General features: G+C 39.0%; 1 protein-coding gene across 1 annotated transcript in view; it reads left to right on the forward strand.

The window, feature by feature from the left end:
- LOC129733016 (protein ROP) overlaps nt 1–12,760 on the forward strand; it is a 60,832-nt gene extending 48,072 nt beyond the window's left edge. The window contains exons 7-8 of the mRNA XM_055694554.1: nt 3,926–4,110; nt 11,080–12,760. Of these exons, the coding sequence (XP_055550529.1) occupies nt 3,926–4,110; nt 11,080–11,299 (405 nt within the window). The 3' untranslated portion in view covers nt 11,300–12,760. The remainder of the gene's footprint in view (nt 1–3,925; nt 4,111–11,079) is intronic.
- The last annotated feature ends 3,873 nt before the right edge of the window (nt 12,761–16,633 follow it).

Here is a 16,633-nt window from a genome sequence, read left to right on the forward strand (position 1 = left end):
AGGGCGGACGAGGTAATAACGATGTCCACGTGGACACGTTTTTTTTTTTTCAAAAAAAATGAAAATCTGCCAAAAAATACATTATTAGCTTATAAAAAATTTCTACAGATATTCTGGTTTTTGGAGTCATTGTCAACTATATTTGAGATAAATTGGAAATCATTTTATTTGTGACCTTTTCGTTTTAGTGGATTTTTTTTTGTCTAATTAGCAGAGGTACTTTGAAGTTTTTATAAGATAAATTCGAAATCATTTTCCATAAACTTTGTTTTAACTCTTCCAGGCACTTTCAACTAAGCACACAGCTCAGTTTGGATTAAGTTTCGTCATAAATCTCACCTATCTAAAAACCACTTTTAACTAAATTTGGTACCAATTTTGGTCTGCTCCCAGATGGTCTCGAGGTACGATGCTGGCCTAACAAGCCAGTCGTTGTAGGTTCGAGTCTCGGCTCGGGAGAGACTGTTAGTGTCGTGGGATCGTAGCACTAGCCCCGCTATTGTCCTGTACACTGAACAGTCGGCTGCGAAGTCTGTGTATAAATAAACAGAAGGTCAAGTTCCCAATCGGAATGTAGCACCAAGGCTTTGCTTTGTTTTGGTCTTTTATTTTATTTAGAAAATTATTATTATTAGGCTAAATTTATTTATTTATTAGGCTAAATTTGAATCATTTTCTATTTGGACTTTTCCAAGAATTGCCCACGTTATCAATTTGAACCTAATTTATAATCATTTTTATTTTTGGTTCCAACTGGTTTAAAGTGATTTCCTTTTTATATGAATATTTTTATTCTTTTCGACTGCCGGTTTTTAGGAAAGTTTTTCTCCCTCAACTTTTGTATGCTTTCTTTCTTTCTTTTAGAGATGTTTAAATTTTTTTCAGGTTAGTTTGGGATACATTTTCGACAGTAGTTTTTGGCTTTTTTCTGATGCTGCTGATTTTTTGGATTTTCATGTTTCCTTAGAACTTGTTGAACTGAAACTGAAAATATTTTTTTTTACTTTCTGTTTATCATGGTTTAAGTCAAAACATTTCATGTATTTTCAGTTAATTTTCGTTTATGTGTTATATTATAATTTTATTCTAACTTGTTAAAAAAACTCATGCGGCTTACATTAGCGGTTTTTTAGAAATTATTTCTGTTTTGACTATTTCATGGTTTCACGAATTTTTTGAATTATGTTTTGACTATTTTCTGTTTGGCTTTTAATTTTGTTTCACTAGAAGTCATTATAGAGTAGATCTCTTTACTTTTTACTTTTAAGGCGACAGACCGATTATCGATCCAGTGCCGAATCCAGAATACGTCGCCATGTCCCTCGGTCTTGGGCTGCTATCCTCCAATCGCCCCTAACACCTATTTCGCGTGTATCCTCGTCGACAGCACACATCCAACGAGTGCGGGGTCTACCCCGAAGTCGACCTCTATCGGGATTCCTGCTAAATATAGCCTCCGCTTGACGCTCATCCGGCATTCTCGCTACATGCCCAGCCCACTGAAGCCTGCCGTGTTCTATCCGCTTGACTATATCCGCCAATTTGAATGCCTGGTACACTTTATGGTTCATGCGTCTGCGCCAAACACCATTTTCTAGTTTGCCGCCAAGGATTGAACGCAAAATCCTACGCTCAAAAACACCGAGAGCTCGCCGATCAACCTCTTTCAGCGTCCATGATTCATGGCCGTAGAGAGCCACTGGAAGAAATAGTGTTTTATAGAACGCAAGTTTAGTACGGATTTGCAGACCGCGGGACCTTAGCTGGTTACGTAGTCCGTAAAAGGCCCTGTTTGCGGCTGCTATCCGCCTCTTTATCTCACGGCTAACCTCGTTGTCACATGTCACTAATGTTCTCAGGTAAATAAATTCGTCGACTACTTAAAATTTTCCCCCATCTAGCACCACCGCAGCACCAACCTCCGACGGACTACCACGCACTCTGCCAGCCACCATGTATTTCGTTTTGGCAGAGTTTATGACAAGCCCTAATCTCGCAGCTTCCCTTCTGAGAGGTCCGAAGGCCTCTTCCACAGCTCTACGGTTGATACCAATGATGTCGATATCGTCCGCAAAACCGAGGAGCATGTGCGACTTCGTAATTATGGTGCCGCTTCTCTGCACACCAGGCCTCCGTATAGCACCTTCCAATGCGATGTTGAACAATAAGTTCGTCAGCCCGTCACCCTGCTTCAAACCATCTAACGTCACGAACGAGTCCGATATCTCACCGGCTATCCTGACGCTTGATGTAGAACCTTCAAGGGTGGCACGTATCAGCCTAATCAGCTTTGTTGGGAAGCCATGTTCAATCATAATCTGCCATAACTCATTTCTCTTGACTGAATCGTACGCTGCCCTGAAGTCTATGAACAGATGGTGCGTCTGCAAGTTGTATTCTCGAAATTTATCGAGGATTTGTCGCAAGGTAAACATTTGGTCCGTCGTGGAGCGTCCCCCTCGAAAACCGCATTGGTACTCGCCAACAAAGGTCTCCTGCAACGGCCTCAGTCTGTGGAATAGGATGCGGGAGAGAATTCTGTACACGGTATTGAGAAGAGTTATGCTCCGATAATTGCTACAGTCCAGGCGATGACCTTTTTTGTAGATCGGGCATATGAGACCCTCCAACCAGTCCGAGGGCAATTCTTCATCAGACCACACTCTCAGCATGATCCGATGGATGGCACGATACAACTGTTCGCTCCCGACTTTGGAGAGTTCGGCAGGAATGCCGTCCTTCCCGGCTGCCTTGCAGTTTCTCAGCTCTTTCACTGCTTTCTTCACCTCGTCCATGGATGGTGGATCCACAGCTTGACCATCATTCTCAATAGTCATCCTGCTCCTTTCGACTCCACTGTTTCCCTCACCGTTCAACAGCACACTGAAGTGTTCCTTCCAACGCCTGGCCACCTCTGTTTTATCGGTTATCAGGTTCCCCTCCCTATCGTTGCACATGACAGGGGCTGACACGTTTCGATTCCTGACCGTTGACCTTCTTGTAGAAGCTCCTCGCATCGTGCCTGGAGAAGCAACCTTCCGCCTCCGCAAGAATGCGCTCCCAATGTTATCGTTGCTTCCGGCGATGGAGTCTCTTTTCAGCGGCTCTTGCATCTCGATATCTCCCTTGCTGTGACGAGTCACAGCCGTGGCCAACACGTGACCCCTGGAGTAGATCTCAATATTGTGTATTTTTCTCGCGTTAGAAGTGTTCAATCTGTCAAAACATAAATTGTGCATATATTACTTATAGAGTCTTCTAACCTATAAAGACGTTGGCAAGTATTTGGATTTCTTCACTGGCTTCAAGAGAAGTTATTAAATATTTTGCATCAACTAATAAAAGATCAATATTTCAGCTATTTGTTTCCAAAAATTTCCAGCAGCATTAATGTTTTTTTTTTGTTCTTAGTCTCTTCCAGCTTCGGAACCATTTACAGCATAATTAAGAGTCTATTTTTTCTAGTGCATTTCTCAGCCCTTTTAGGCTAAATTGTGAATCAATTAATTTCATTCATGGCTTTTCTGGTCTAAGGAGCTGAATTTGAAATTATTTTTGTTATTTTTTTGCAATATGATTCATGTCCCTAAATAAACCACAAAAACAAGCGTTTTTTGATATTTATTTGTATTTTTGTAAAAAAAATGTCCACGTTGACAAAGAGGAGAGAGGAGGGGGGGGGTTCATCAATGTACACGATTGTCAACGAGGGGGGACGGGGGGAGGGTCTAAAACGACGGTTTTTCGGTTCGCGTGGAATGTGAACGGCCCCTAATTTATTCATATAAATTAATTCGCAATTTGCGTTTTATAAGTACCGCTTTTGCCTTGCAGACATTGTTTTTCAGAAAAAAGACGTTGTTCTTATTGGAACGTTTTTGCATATAATCTCTATATTATTATTTAATTACTATTTGACTTTCAGGGTAATCGAAAGAAAACTTACACTGTACCACGTAAAGAACGTATAAATGAACATACATACCAAATGTCTAGATGGACACCTGTCATAAAGGATATAATGGAGGATTCTATTGACAATAAATTGGACGAACGTCACTTTCCGTTTCTGGGTGGTAGAAAAACAGCGGGTTTCCATGCACCCACAAGGTGAGTTTAATTCTAATATTACTATTTACACATTGAAAATATTTTGACACTTCCACCATCACTAACGTCAAAACCAGCGAAGCAGACTTTAAGCTGAATATAAAGTATTGATTTTTTATCAAATGGTGATTGTATTCTAGGCAGGGTATCTAGCTTCTAGAAAAATCTGAAATCATCAGGGAGTTGATTTTATTTGGGAAAATCTATAAAAAGTCAATGATTTTTTTAAAACAATTTGAGGACTTTACTTTTTAGACAGAATTTTGTCTGAAAAATCGGGGTTCTGTATCACCTCTTTGGATTTGAGATCAATTCCCTAGCACCATTTTTGGCGAGGCTGTGGAAAAATTTACCCTTCTGAAAAATCCTGAAAAGATCATGTAATTTTATTTGTGAAGTTGACTAGACACCCTGCTAGAAAATGCCATCAAAATCAGATGGGCGCTCATCTAAGATTTGTCGAAGTTGTGATACGAAGTCCTCAATAGTATAGATTCACCTAGTATAGTACTCTTCACTCTTCTCCTAATAAAGGATAATTAGGGGGAATAGGGGCATAATGAGCACCCTAACTTGGTTGCTGATTTAAGCATGGAAAACGACAAAAATTTTAAGCTGTCTTCAGTGCAGAACTTGAATTACCTATCTATAATTAAAGGTACACTATTTACAAATTGAAAAAATTATCGTATAATGGTGAAGAACAAATTAGATTCATGCATCAAAAATTAGCAATCAGTCGATGTGTGGGGCACAATGAGCACCCCACTGGGGCATAATGAGCACCCACGGGGTATAATGAGCACCCACGGGGTATACCGAACACTCTTATAGAACATATCTTGAAACTGTGTAGAAGTACAACTAATGGGTCAACGTTTGTCGCGGGATGCCGTGATACTTGGCGGCTTGTTTCGTGAATGCCAATTCTGCCTGCAGTTCTTTTTCTGGCCGAGTCGGTCTCAAGGATTTTCTAATATATGCTCGCACCATCACTGTAAACAAACACTGACTATGGAAACAGACAAACTCACAAGTCTATACTGAGATGAATTTCGAGTAAATTTATGTGACAAGGTGTGCTCATTTCACCCCACCTAAAGGTGACCATTACGCCCCTATCGAATAAGTTAAAGTTAACATGAGATTTTAATACTAATTATAGCTTAAAATCAAAACTTCAATGATGGTGAAATTTGGGGTACGACCCATATGTTATATTGATGTGTCTACATACTTGATTGAGCCATTTAAACGACCGTAGAAACTTATTTTGTAGTGCGCAATAATAACAATTTTTCCAACATCCAGGAACCAAGTTGATTTTCTCAATATATTTCCCTATTTTAAACAGACAGACCACTTTTGTTCTACATTAAGAGATACTGTAGTAACTACGGAGGAGTTCCACATACCATATTGTATTATATATGCGTAGTTTCGCATAAAAGAGGGGTGCCCATTTCGCCCCGTGTGCTCATTATGCCCCTAATCCCCCTAATATTTCATTCGACGCGCTTAATATTCGGCTGAACGGCTGAATAGATTTTTAAGATGTTATTATTTGATTGATTTGAATTGATGGCGAAACAGTGCAGTTCACAAGGCTACAAGCGAAAAAAGAAAAGGAAACTTGCAGCATCTGTCGGCGCCTGCGAGTGTTGTTATTAGGGAAAGATTATTTTCTACCAAAAATCTCGTCTACTTGAAGCATCGTAACGCTGAGATGTTTGCTTGTTAAAAATGCTTCGAATTTATTTGATTTGATTGGATTTTTCTTGAAATAACTAAAGAGAAACTTGTTCAAAGCTTAGAAATCTCATGTTACTTTTGCTTTTATTTTATTTTCTGCTCTATAACTCATGAACTGGAAATTGTAGTATCAAAGAAAGTAAAGTATAGAGGTCGCTGCATCAAGTTTCGACCGTTACAGCGTCTCTACAGCACGTGTTTACCCACGTGATCAGCCGTTCTCGTTGTGTACGTTCGTTGTTTGAGTTTTTCTATACTTTTTAACTGTGAGTTATACTCAAAAGTACTTAAGTATGAGTGACAAGTTGGAGTTTTGCGTGGGATCGGACGCCAACCGCGTCGAAGTCGCTGAGCGTCGCATGTCTGATACCGCGAAAGAGGGTAGGCGCAGCCTTACATCAGGTAAAAGAAAGGAAGAAGAGGAAAATAAAGCCCAGGAAGGACAACTTTACTGTGCAGGGATAGCTGACTGAAGGTAAAAAATTATTAGGGGCTTTATTATTGCGATTGTTAAGACTTATAGCATTTTAAAATTTTAAACGCGTTTTTCTCAAAACCATGTTTTCAAAATCGGCGAGCAGTAAAACTGAAATTGTTTACATTCAATTGACTTGAAATTTTAACTGTAGCTTCTTCATTAGATTATCTAATGAAGTACACACGATTTTAGCGATTGATTAACAACAACAAAAGTTATAAACAATTAAAGTCGATTTTTTTTTGTCGAAAAGCATTTTTTTTCTAAAACCGTTGCCATTTTGCGAAGAAAAATTCTAAAATTATAATCATGTGTACTTCACTAGCGATATTTATGTAGATAACGAAAATTTTTTTGTTTTGGTTATAAGTGGCGTTGGGCACGACTTGTACTGCTCGCCGCGGAAGAACTTTTAAAAAAAGCGGTTCACGGCAATCGCTGCACAGCCGCCATTTCGTAAAATAAGTAGCAACGAACTTTTTTTCTATTCTCCAAGAGTTGCTTAATCCAACGAAATATTGTTTATATACCTTACATCTCAAATGTCCTTTACAAAAATTTTTGAAAAAAGCCTTGTTTTTTTTGGGCATTTGGTGGATATTACCCCTTCAGTGACGGGGGGGGGGGGGGGGGGGGGAGCGGTTCGCCCCGGGTGTCACCCTCTAGGGGGTGACACCCATGAGAAAAATTTTCATACGTGTCACCTTAAAGAGTGATATCTGCGAGATTAACTATCCATTAGGGTGTAGGTCGCGGTGAAACTCTCGAAAACTATGAAAAATTTGTTTCTAAGAGTGAAATCTCAACCAATCTTTCAAAAATGAGTAGATTTAGTGCAATTCAAAACGAACGTGCTAAATCTCACAATTTTTGATAGTAAAATGATTTCACTGCAACCGGGTGGGAGTGACACCCAGGGGGAAGGGGTGATACCACTGTTGCCAACTGTACAGATTTATCTGGAAATATACAGTGCAGTTCACAAGGCTACAAGCGAAAAAAGAAAAGGAAACTTGCAGCATCTGTCGGCGCCTGCGAGTGTTGTTATTAGGGAAAGATTATTTTCTACCAAAAATCTCGTCTACTTGAAGCATCGTAACGCTGAGATGTTTGCTTGTTAAAAATGCTTCGAATTTATTTGATTTGATTGGATTTTTCTTGAAATAACTAAAGAGAAACTTGTTCAAAGCTTAGAAATCTCATGTTACTTTTGCTTTTATTTTATTTTCTGCTCTATAACTCATGAACTGGAAATTGTAGTATCAAAGAAAGTAAAGTATAGAGGTCGCTGCATCAAGTTTCGACCGTTACAGCGTCTCTACAGCACGTGTTTACCCACGTGATCAGCCGTTCTCGTTGTGTACGTTCGTTGTTTGAGTTTTTCTATACTTTTTAACTGTGAGTTATACTCAAAAGTACTTAAGTATGAGTGACAAGTTGGAGTTTTGCGTGGGATCGGACGCCAACCGCGTCGAAGTCGCTGAGCGTCGCATGTCTGATACCGCGAAAGAGGGTAGGCGCAGCCTTACATCAGGTAAAAGAAAGGAAGAAGAGGAAAATAAAGCCCAGGAAGGACAACTTTACTGTGCAGGGATAGCTGACTGAAGGTAAAAAATTATTAGGGGCTTTATTATTGCGATTGTTAAGACTTATAGCATTTTAAAATTTTAAACGCGTTTTTCTCAAAACCATGTTTTCAAAATCGGCGAGCAGTAAAACTGAAATTGTTTACATTCAATTGACTTGAAATTTTAACTGTAGCTTCTTCATTAGATTATCTAATGAAGTACACACGATTTTAGCGATTGATTAACAACAACAAAAGTTATAAACAATTAAAGTCGATTTTTTTTTGTCGAAAAGCATTTTTTTTCTAAAACCGTTGCCATTTTGCGAAGAAAAATTCTAAAAATATAATCATGTGTACTTCACTAGCGATATTTATGTAGATAACGAAAATTTTTTTGTTTTGGTTATAAGTGGCGTTGGGCACGACTTATACTGCTCGCCGCGGAAGAACTTTTAAAAAAAGCGGTTCACGGCAATCGCTGCACAGCCGCCATTTCGTAAAATAAGTAGCAACGAACTTTTTTTCTATTCTCCAAGAGTTGCTTAATCCAACGAAATATTGTTTATATACCTTACATCTCAAATGTCCTTTACAAAAATTTTTGAAAAAAGCCTTGTTTTTTTTGGGCATTTGGTGGATATTACCCCTTAAGTGACGGGGGGGGGGGGGGGTCGGTTCGCCCCGGGTGTCACCCTCTAGGGGGTGACACCCATGAGAAAAATTTTCATACGTGTCACCTTAAAGAGTGATATCTGCGAGATTAACTATCCATTAGGGTGTAGGTCGCGGTGAAACTCTCGAAAACTATGAAAAATTTGTTTCTAAGAGTGAAATCTCAACCAATCTTTCAAAAATGAGTAGATTTAGTGCAATTCAAAACGAACGTGCTAAATCTCACAATTTTTGATAGTAAAATGATTTCACTGCAACCGGGTGGGAGTGACACCCAGGGGGAAGGGGTGATACCACTGTTGCCAACTGTACAGATTTATCTGGAAATATACAGATTTTCTCGTTTTTTCGGTGCAGATTCTGTACCGTACAGATTACAGATTTTCGAGAAAAAGTACAGATAAGTACAGATTTTTTAAATAGTTGAGATTAGGCAATACTTTTTGACAGACTCTGCAACGATACAATGAATGCGATCTTGCAATCCACTTATTTAGAATCTACTATCAAATCTCGATAATTTGCTGCCGAGAAAGATACTACTCGGTTCAAAAACGACAGCTGTTACATGATTTCGTAAATCTCGGTTCAACCTAACTAAAACTTTGGCACAAAATTTCTGAAATATTTATGTTGCATTACCGAGCTCGAAAACCATTCTTAAGTGTGCAAAAGTTTTGTTGACAATCGAGCTAGTAGTTCAAAATTAATATTAACAGAGTCTATTCACAGTGGTCCAGATCGTCGATTTATCGGAATTTAATTTTTTGTGCAAAAACAGCTGCTGTTAGGTTATTTTGTGTTTAAAAAGGCGCTTTTTTTTAAATAAAAATTAGCGTGGCTCCATTTTTATCAAAAATAGCAAAACTAACTTTTTGCTGATGAAGATACGGTTCTTTTTAGTTCAGAGGAGTTGTAGATCCATTTATTCTAAACAACTTTGCCGAAGAAAGCTAGTCTCTATCTTGCATACTTTTCGCGGTATGATGAATTTAAGATAGCAAGTTAGGGTGTCGCGGAAAAATCTAGTTTTTTCGATGTAACTTTTTGATTTTTGATTTTATCAAGACTTGGTCTTCAAACAATTTTTCGATCTTTTTGAGGTGCATATTTTCTCTGAATACTTGAAAGCGTTATCTCAATCACAAGAAAAGTTATTAGGTTTTTCCCTTTTAAAATACGCCCTTTTTCAAATGTTTGTATCTAGTTAAATAGCAAACACAAACTAAAACTATGGATTGCGTTTGGAAGGTCGTACTTTTTTGTAGATAATATCTAAAATCTGGAGGGTGGATATTTTTCTATCTCATCTCCCAGATGATCTCGAGCTACGATGCTGGTCTAACAAGCCAGTCGTCGTAGGTTCGAGTCTCGGCTTGGGAGTGACTGTTAGTGTCAGTAGGATCGTAGCGCTAGCCCCGCTTGTCCTGTACACTAAACAGTTGACTGCGAAGTCTGTGTATAAATAAACAGAAGGTCAAGTTCCGAATCGGAATGTAGCACCAAGGCTTATACAGAAAAGTACGACCTTTCAAACGCAATCAATAGTGTTAGTTTGTGTTTGCTATTTAACTAGATACAAACATTTGAAAATGGCGTATTTTGAAAGGGAAAAACCTAATAACTTTTCTTCTGATTGAGATAGCACTTTCAAGTATTCAGAGAAAATATGCACCTTAAAAAAACCTAAAAACTGTTTGAAGACCAAGTTTTGATAGAATCAAAAATAAAAAAGTTACATCGTACAAACTAGATTTTTCAGCGACACCCTAACTTGTTATATTAAATTCATCATACCGCAAAAAGTATGCAAGATAGAGACTAGCTTTCTTCGGCAAAGTTGTTTAGAATAAATGGATCTACAACTCCTCTGAACTAAGAAGAACCGTATCTTTATCAGCAAAAAAGTTAGTTTTGCTATTTTTGATAAAAATCGAGCTACCCTAATTTTTATTTTCTAAAAATAAGCGCCTTTCCAAACACGAAATATTTCGCAAATGCACTACAAACCTAACAACAGCTGTTTTTGCACAAAAAATTAAATACCGCTACATCGACGATCTGGGCCACTGTGCAATGCAATCACGGTTTTCTTAAAACAATGAACAAACATCGTTTTTTCAAAAATTTACAAAATAAAAATTATGGACCAGCGGTACAGATTTTGGTACAGATTTTTTCCGGAAAAAGTACAGATAAGAAAGATTTTTACAGCTTCCAGTACAGATGAAAATGTGGCAACATATGGTGACACCCATATTTCCGCCCCGGGTGTCATCCGGTCACGCTACGCCACTGCTCATCTTTATTCTCGTTTACGGCTGAATCAATCGCTTCGAATGGTTTAAAGAACGGTATTAAAGATCTCGACTGAGTATAACGAAAAAAAAATTGGTACAGCACAAAAATAGGTCAATTTAATTTGATGATCGAAAATAAGAATAATACTAAATAAACATAAACAATCTTTTTCAAACGATTTCTTTTTTACTTCTAGTGCACGATATGGTCATTGGCACAAAGATAAATCACAAACAGCAGTAAAAAACGTTCCTCGTCTAATCGTGTTCGTTGTTGGAGGAGTGAGCTACTCAGAAATACGCTGCGCATATGAAGTTACTTCAGCTGTCAAAAATTGGGAAGTTTACATCGGATCCTCACATATTTTAACTCCTGAAACATTCCTTAGTGACCTCGGATCTTTAAACAAAGAATAAAATTGATGATCATGAGAGAAGTAAACTAATTAAACGTACCGTTGAGTTTACAGAACCGCCACAGATTGTTCAAACATACATTGTACAGAACAACAGTGGCTTTCACGCGCTGTAATATACGTGTTTGAATTACAAACAAACTCATTGCTAAATAAAAACTTCTATTCTACATTTTGGTCAGCAGCAGTCTAAATAAAATTGCTAGTTTGATTAGTACCAAAGTATCTAATCAAAAGTGTTCCACATACTTTAAAATGAGTTAAATATGTAGTTTTCAACAGCATGCAGTAGAAAGAGGTGTCTGAACTAAATAAATAAATAAAGAAATGTATGTTAGTTCGAACGGAATCAAACTGAATAAAAAAACTCAGTTTGTTCAGAATATCAATTCTGATCAGTTTGCTCTTGGTCGAAATTTAGAATAAAGCTGTGAATAGTAATTCATTGAAGTTTTTTAATATGCCAACGTAATGAAATGGTCACTAATGGTTAATGAGCGAAGTTCATGCTCATTGTATTTTTTTTTTCTAATTTACACAACAACATGATTGCTGATTTCTTATTGTCAAACATAAAAATGATTTTCAATTGATACATCACAAAGTACAGAATCATTTTATAGTACCTAATAGTAATAATAGAAGTACATGAAAACCTGATTGCTATTATGAAGTCAAACACGATTTTTTTTGTTTTGGGTTAGTATTAAACCGACTTATCTTTGAAATTAGGAATTCGTATTGTTTCTCTTTGTGAATACCGTGACTGCGGGTAATTCCGCGCAGCACATTTTTCCGTGCACTCATCTTGAAAAAATATTTTTCAACAGTAAATTTCACTGAAACACAACTAATTTGTATGCTCTACTATGTGCATAGCATAGCCTGCTATGATATAACAGAAATTAGGTATGTATTAGTAAAATTTACTGTTGAAAAACAGTTTTTTTAGATGAGTGCGCGGAAAAATGCGCTGCGCGGAATTACCCGCAGTCACAGTACATAATATGCCTCGTTATATGCTATGAGCAAGTGCAATATTTTTTCCAACTGATTTTATTCTTAGAAAAAAGCCACTGTGTAGAGGAAATGTTATACAAATCTGCTATCATTAGCCGCAACGTTACATACAAAATGTTTCTTTGCTTGCTGCGGTCCAAACGTTTCAATCAATAACGTGAGGTTAGGTGTTATTTTATTTGGAATTAAATAATTATAGTTTGCTCCAAAAATATATGCAAACATCATGTTATCTGATCTACAGTTATTGATTATTTTATATGTATATATTCTACTATAATAAATCACTTAAAACTTACTGTTCCAAATTACATATTAGCTTATGATTCTACTCTAATACTAGTGTATTTCAATTTCCAGTATTGTCATGCTTGTAAAATGTAGTAGTAACAGTAGCCTAAATATATTCATATTTTGTTCAAAATAAATGATACAACCAAAAGCTCGATTATTATTGTCTGCCTTGTTCAACTCCGAAAAATCGAACAACATTGAATCTTACTGCGATTGTTAACGCGTAAACCGTATTTCGGCGGTAGAGAAAATGCTACGCCAACCCGAGCGTCTATTCACCAAGAAAGGTGCAGCTCAAATCAGCGTCTGATCTCAATGTTAGGAACGGTTGATCTACGTCCTGGTGTCAGCGTGGGACTATAAAGATAAGATGGTCCTTCGGCGAGACAGGGGGATAGGGGAGGCCCAACAAGCCACCCCAGGAAACAATATGTTACAAACAGGGGGCTCTTGTGGATGTCAAACTCCATACATTTTCCATCTACCACTCATTGATTCTTTTGGGTTTCGGACAACTAACTCGACACGTGCGTACCGTATGAAATCAAGAACAAGAGAGAAAATATATTTGACGTTTGTATTACACGTTTACACTGTAATTGCCAATTGGGCAGAACCGAAATACACTCTTAACATCCCCTTTCAATAGAACAATCCTAGTTGATCACGGAGCATTTTGAACCTTGGTGATGCTAAACCTTTGGTCATTATATCTGCTGTTTGTTGTTGTGTAGGCACGTACTTTAGCTGCAGCTTACCCTTTTCAACGAGCTCTCTTACAAAGAAATACTGAATTTCGACGTGTTTCATCCTTTTCTGTTTTCGAGGCTCCATTGTTAAGGCAATGCAAGGTTGGTTGTCTTCAAAAACTGTAATTGGCTCTTGAATCATGCGACCAATTGATCCCAGCAAATTAGCAATCCACATCAGCTCACAACTGGCAAGGCAGAGCGCCATTAGTTCTGCTTCTGTAGTCGACAGGGCTACCGAAGACTGTTTCTTGGTCGCCCATGCTACTGTTGAACCGTATAATTTGATTACAAATCCCGATACTGAGCGACGATCATTAGGGTCGTTGCCCCAATCAGCATCCGTATAACCTTCGAGAGTCGTACACGAGTTTTGTCGAGAATACACAAGTTGATAGTCAATTGTTTTACGTAGGTAACGTAGAACACGCTTCAAATGTACCCAGTGTTCCTCAGTTGCACAACACTGGAACCCAGCAAAATAATTTACTGCTATGCAAATGTCCGGCCTTGACGTTATCATTAAATACATGAGGCAGCCCACCAGTTCTTTGTATGGCTTACTGGTAAACTTCTTAGAATCCTCCTCTTTCGTGAGTTTCAAGTGTGGCATCATTGGAATAGCAGATGGTTTGCATTCACTCATTCCGAATCGCTCGAGAACACTCTTGATGTATGTCTTCTGATCGATGGTCATCGATCCCTCATTTCGACGGCGTTGTATGGTTAGACCGAGGAAGCACTTGACTTCTTTAAGATCTCGCATCTCAAACTCCGCCGATAGTTTCCGCTTTAAATCGACGATCACTTGCTTCGCGTTCCCGATGATAAGAATGTCGTCAACATAAATTAGTACATGCGTTATCATGCCATCCATCGACGATAAACTATACAGGCAGAAATCATGTTCGCTTCGTTTGAACTCAAGATGAATCATAAATTCATGAAATCGCTGATTCCATCTCCGCCAGGCCTGCTTCAAACCGTAAATTGCCTTATTCAGCCGACAAACTAACGATCCACTCTGCTCAAAGCCAGACGGCTGGCGCATGAACACTTCTTTGTCCAAAACCCCGTTCAGAAACGCACACTTAACGTCCATTTGGTGAATATCCCAATCAGCTTGATTAGCAAGAGACAGCAAAGTACGCAAAGTGGTCATTTTAACTACTGGGGAATAGGTTTCTGAATAGTCAAAACCTTGACGTTGAGAGAAGCCGCGAGCAACAAGTCTGGCTTTGTATCGTTCGATTTCACCCTCACTATTTCTCTTCACTTTGAAAACCCATTTGTTATCAACTACCCTTCTCCCTTCAGGTAACTCAACCAAGCTCCACGTTTTATTTTTCTCCAATGAATCAAGCTCATTCTCGATTGCTTTCTTCCACATAGGCCAATCACTACGTTGTTTTAATATTTCGACGTCTGATGGTATATCTTCTAGAAACTCTTCAGCACTGAGAGCAAATATCGTCATATCATAGTCACTGTGCCAAGCCGGTGGGACCACCGCTCTTCGGCTTCTAGGCACGTCACTCTCCTCAGCTGCTTCTCCACTTGCTTCTTCAAACTGCATGTCTTCTGAATCCGATTCTTCCAGACCATTAGATTCACTGGCACTTTCCAGCTCCACCGTATCCTTCGTAGCCGTTACGGGACAGTACTCAACCAGCACTTTTTCACTATTAGATTCACATTTTGTGTCTTGCATCGACCCAAACTTGCCTTCATCAAAAATCACATCACGAGCAACAAAGATTTTCTTCCCGTTCCAGCAACGATAACCATTCGGAGCGTATCCTACAAAGACTACTTTTTCACTTTTGGAATCTAATTTCTTTCGCAACACCTTTGAAACATGCACGTAACAAACGCTTCCGAACACACGAAGATTTCCGACATCCGGTTTCCGCCCGTTCCATGCTTCATAAGGTGTTATGTCACCATCAATCGCAACACTGGGACTTCTATTCAAAACATACACCGCGGTATACACTGCTTCGCCCCACATATTTTTCGGTAAACGACATGCTTCTTGCATCGCGCGCACTTTTTCCACTATGGTACGATTTAGTCTCTCGCTAACACCATTCTGTTCGGGTGAATACGGCACCGTGTACTCAAGCCGAATTCCTTTAGTTTTGCAAAAATTTCTCACGCTGTTACCGGTGTATTCGCCACCATTATCGCACCGCAAACAAGCAATTTTTGTTCCAAAGTGGGAAGTCGCCATTGCCTCAAATTCCTTTAGACGGCCCAAGACCTCATCTTTCGACTTAAGCAGATAAGCCACCGAAACATGTGTGAAATCGTCCGTAAATGTAACAAAATACGCATTTCCATCCCACGACACTGGCGTAACAGGACCGCAAACATCACTGTGAACGATAGCGCCAGCACCTTTGATTTCACGCACTAATTGATCGAAACGCAGAAAATGGTCTTGCATATTTTCGTTTTCCTTGAATCGCATCGAAAGCAGGCGTCGCTTTAGCAGAAAACGATTGGTTATGCTTTTACGCTCAAAAACGTGATGCAATCCATTCCATATTTGCTTTGGGCTCTCTTTGTCTTTCACATATTCAAGATGGCTATCAGCCACCGCTTAAATTAAAACCGAACGACATTTGTTGTCCTGCCTTATGCGCACTGTCCTTTTTACTTCCTTCGCTGCTACCTCGGCAGCCTCAGCACCGACTGGAATTTCCTAAAAATCTTCTTCTTCCGCCGCTTTTTCCACGCAATGCAGTACCTCGAGCTGCTGGAGGTATGCTCGCATCCGGAAGCTCCAATTGTTGAAGCCCTTTCCGTCAAACGGCCTGATCCTGAGGATCTTGGCTTCCTCTTCCATCGCGCACTACTGACCGATATCTTTTTATTTTTCTCCATTGCCTCAAATTCCTTTAGACGGCCCAAGACCTCATCTTTCGACTTAAGCAGATAAGCCACCGAAACATGTGTGAAATCGTCCGTAAATGTAACAAAATACGCATTTCCATCCCACGACACTGGCGTAACAGGACCGCAAACATCACTGTGAACGATTTGTAATGGCCTAGTGGTACGCTTTCCGGTTCTGGTTTGAAACGGCTCTCGTGTTTGCTTCGCACTAATACACGGCTCACAAAGAAATTTCACCGACTCGTCAGTATCATTTCCCATTAACATACCATGAACCATTTTGTTTTTGACAAGCTTCAACAGGTTGTCATTTCCAAGATGGCCAAACCTGTGATGCCAAAGCTCCATTTTCCTGCTCACCTTGCCCGTTA

Source organism: Wyeomyia smithii, chromosome 3 (assembly GCF_029784165.1).
Source record: "Wyeomyia smithii strain HCP4-BCI-WySm-NY-G18 chromosome 3, ASM2978416v1, whole genome shotgun sequence".
NCBI lineage: Eukaryota > Metazoa > Arthropoda > Insecta > Diptera > Culicidae > Wyeomyia > Wyeomyia smithii.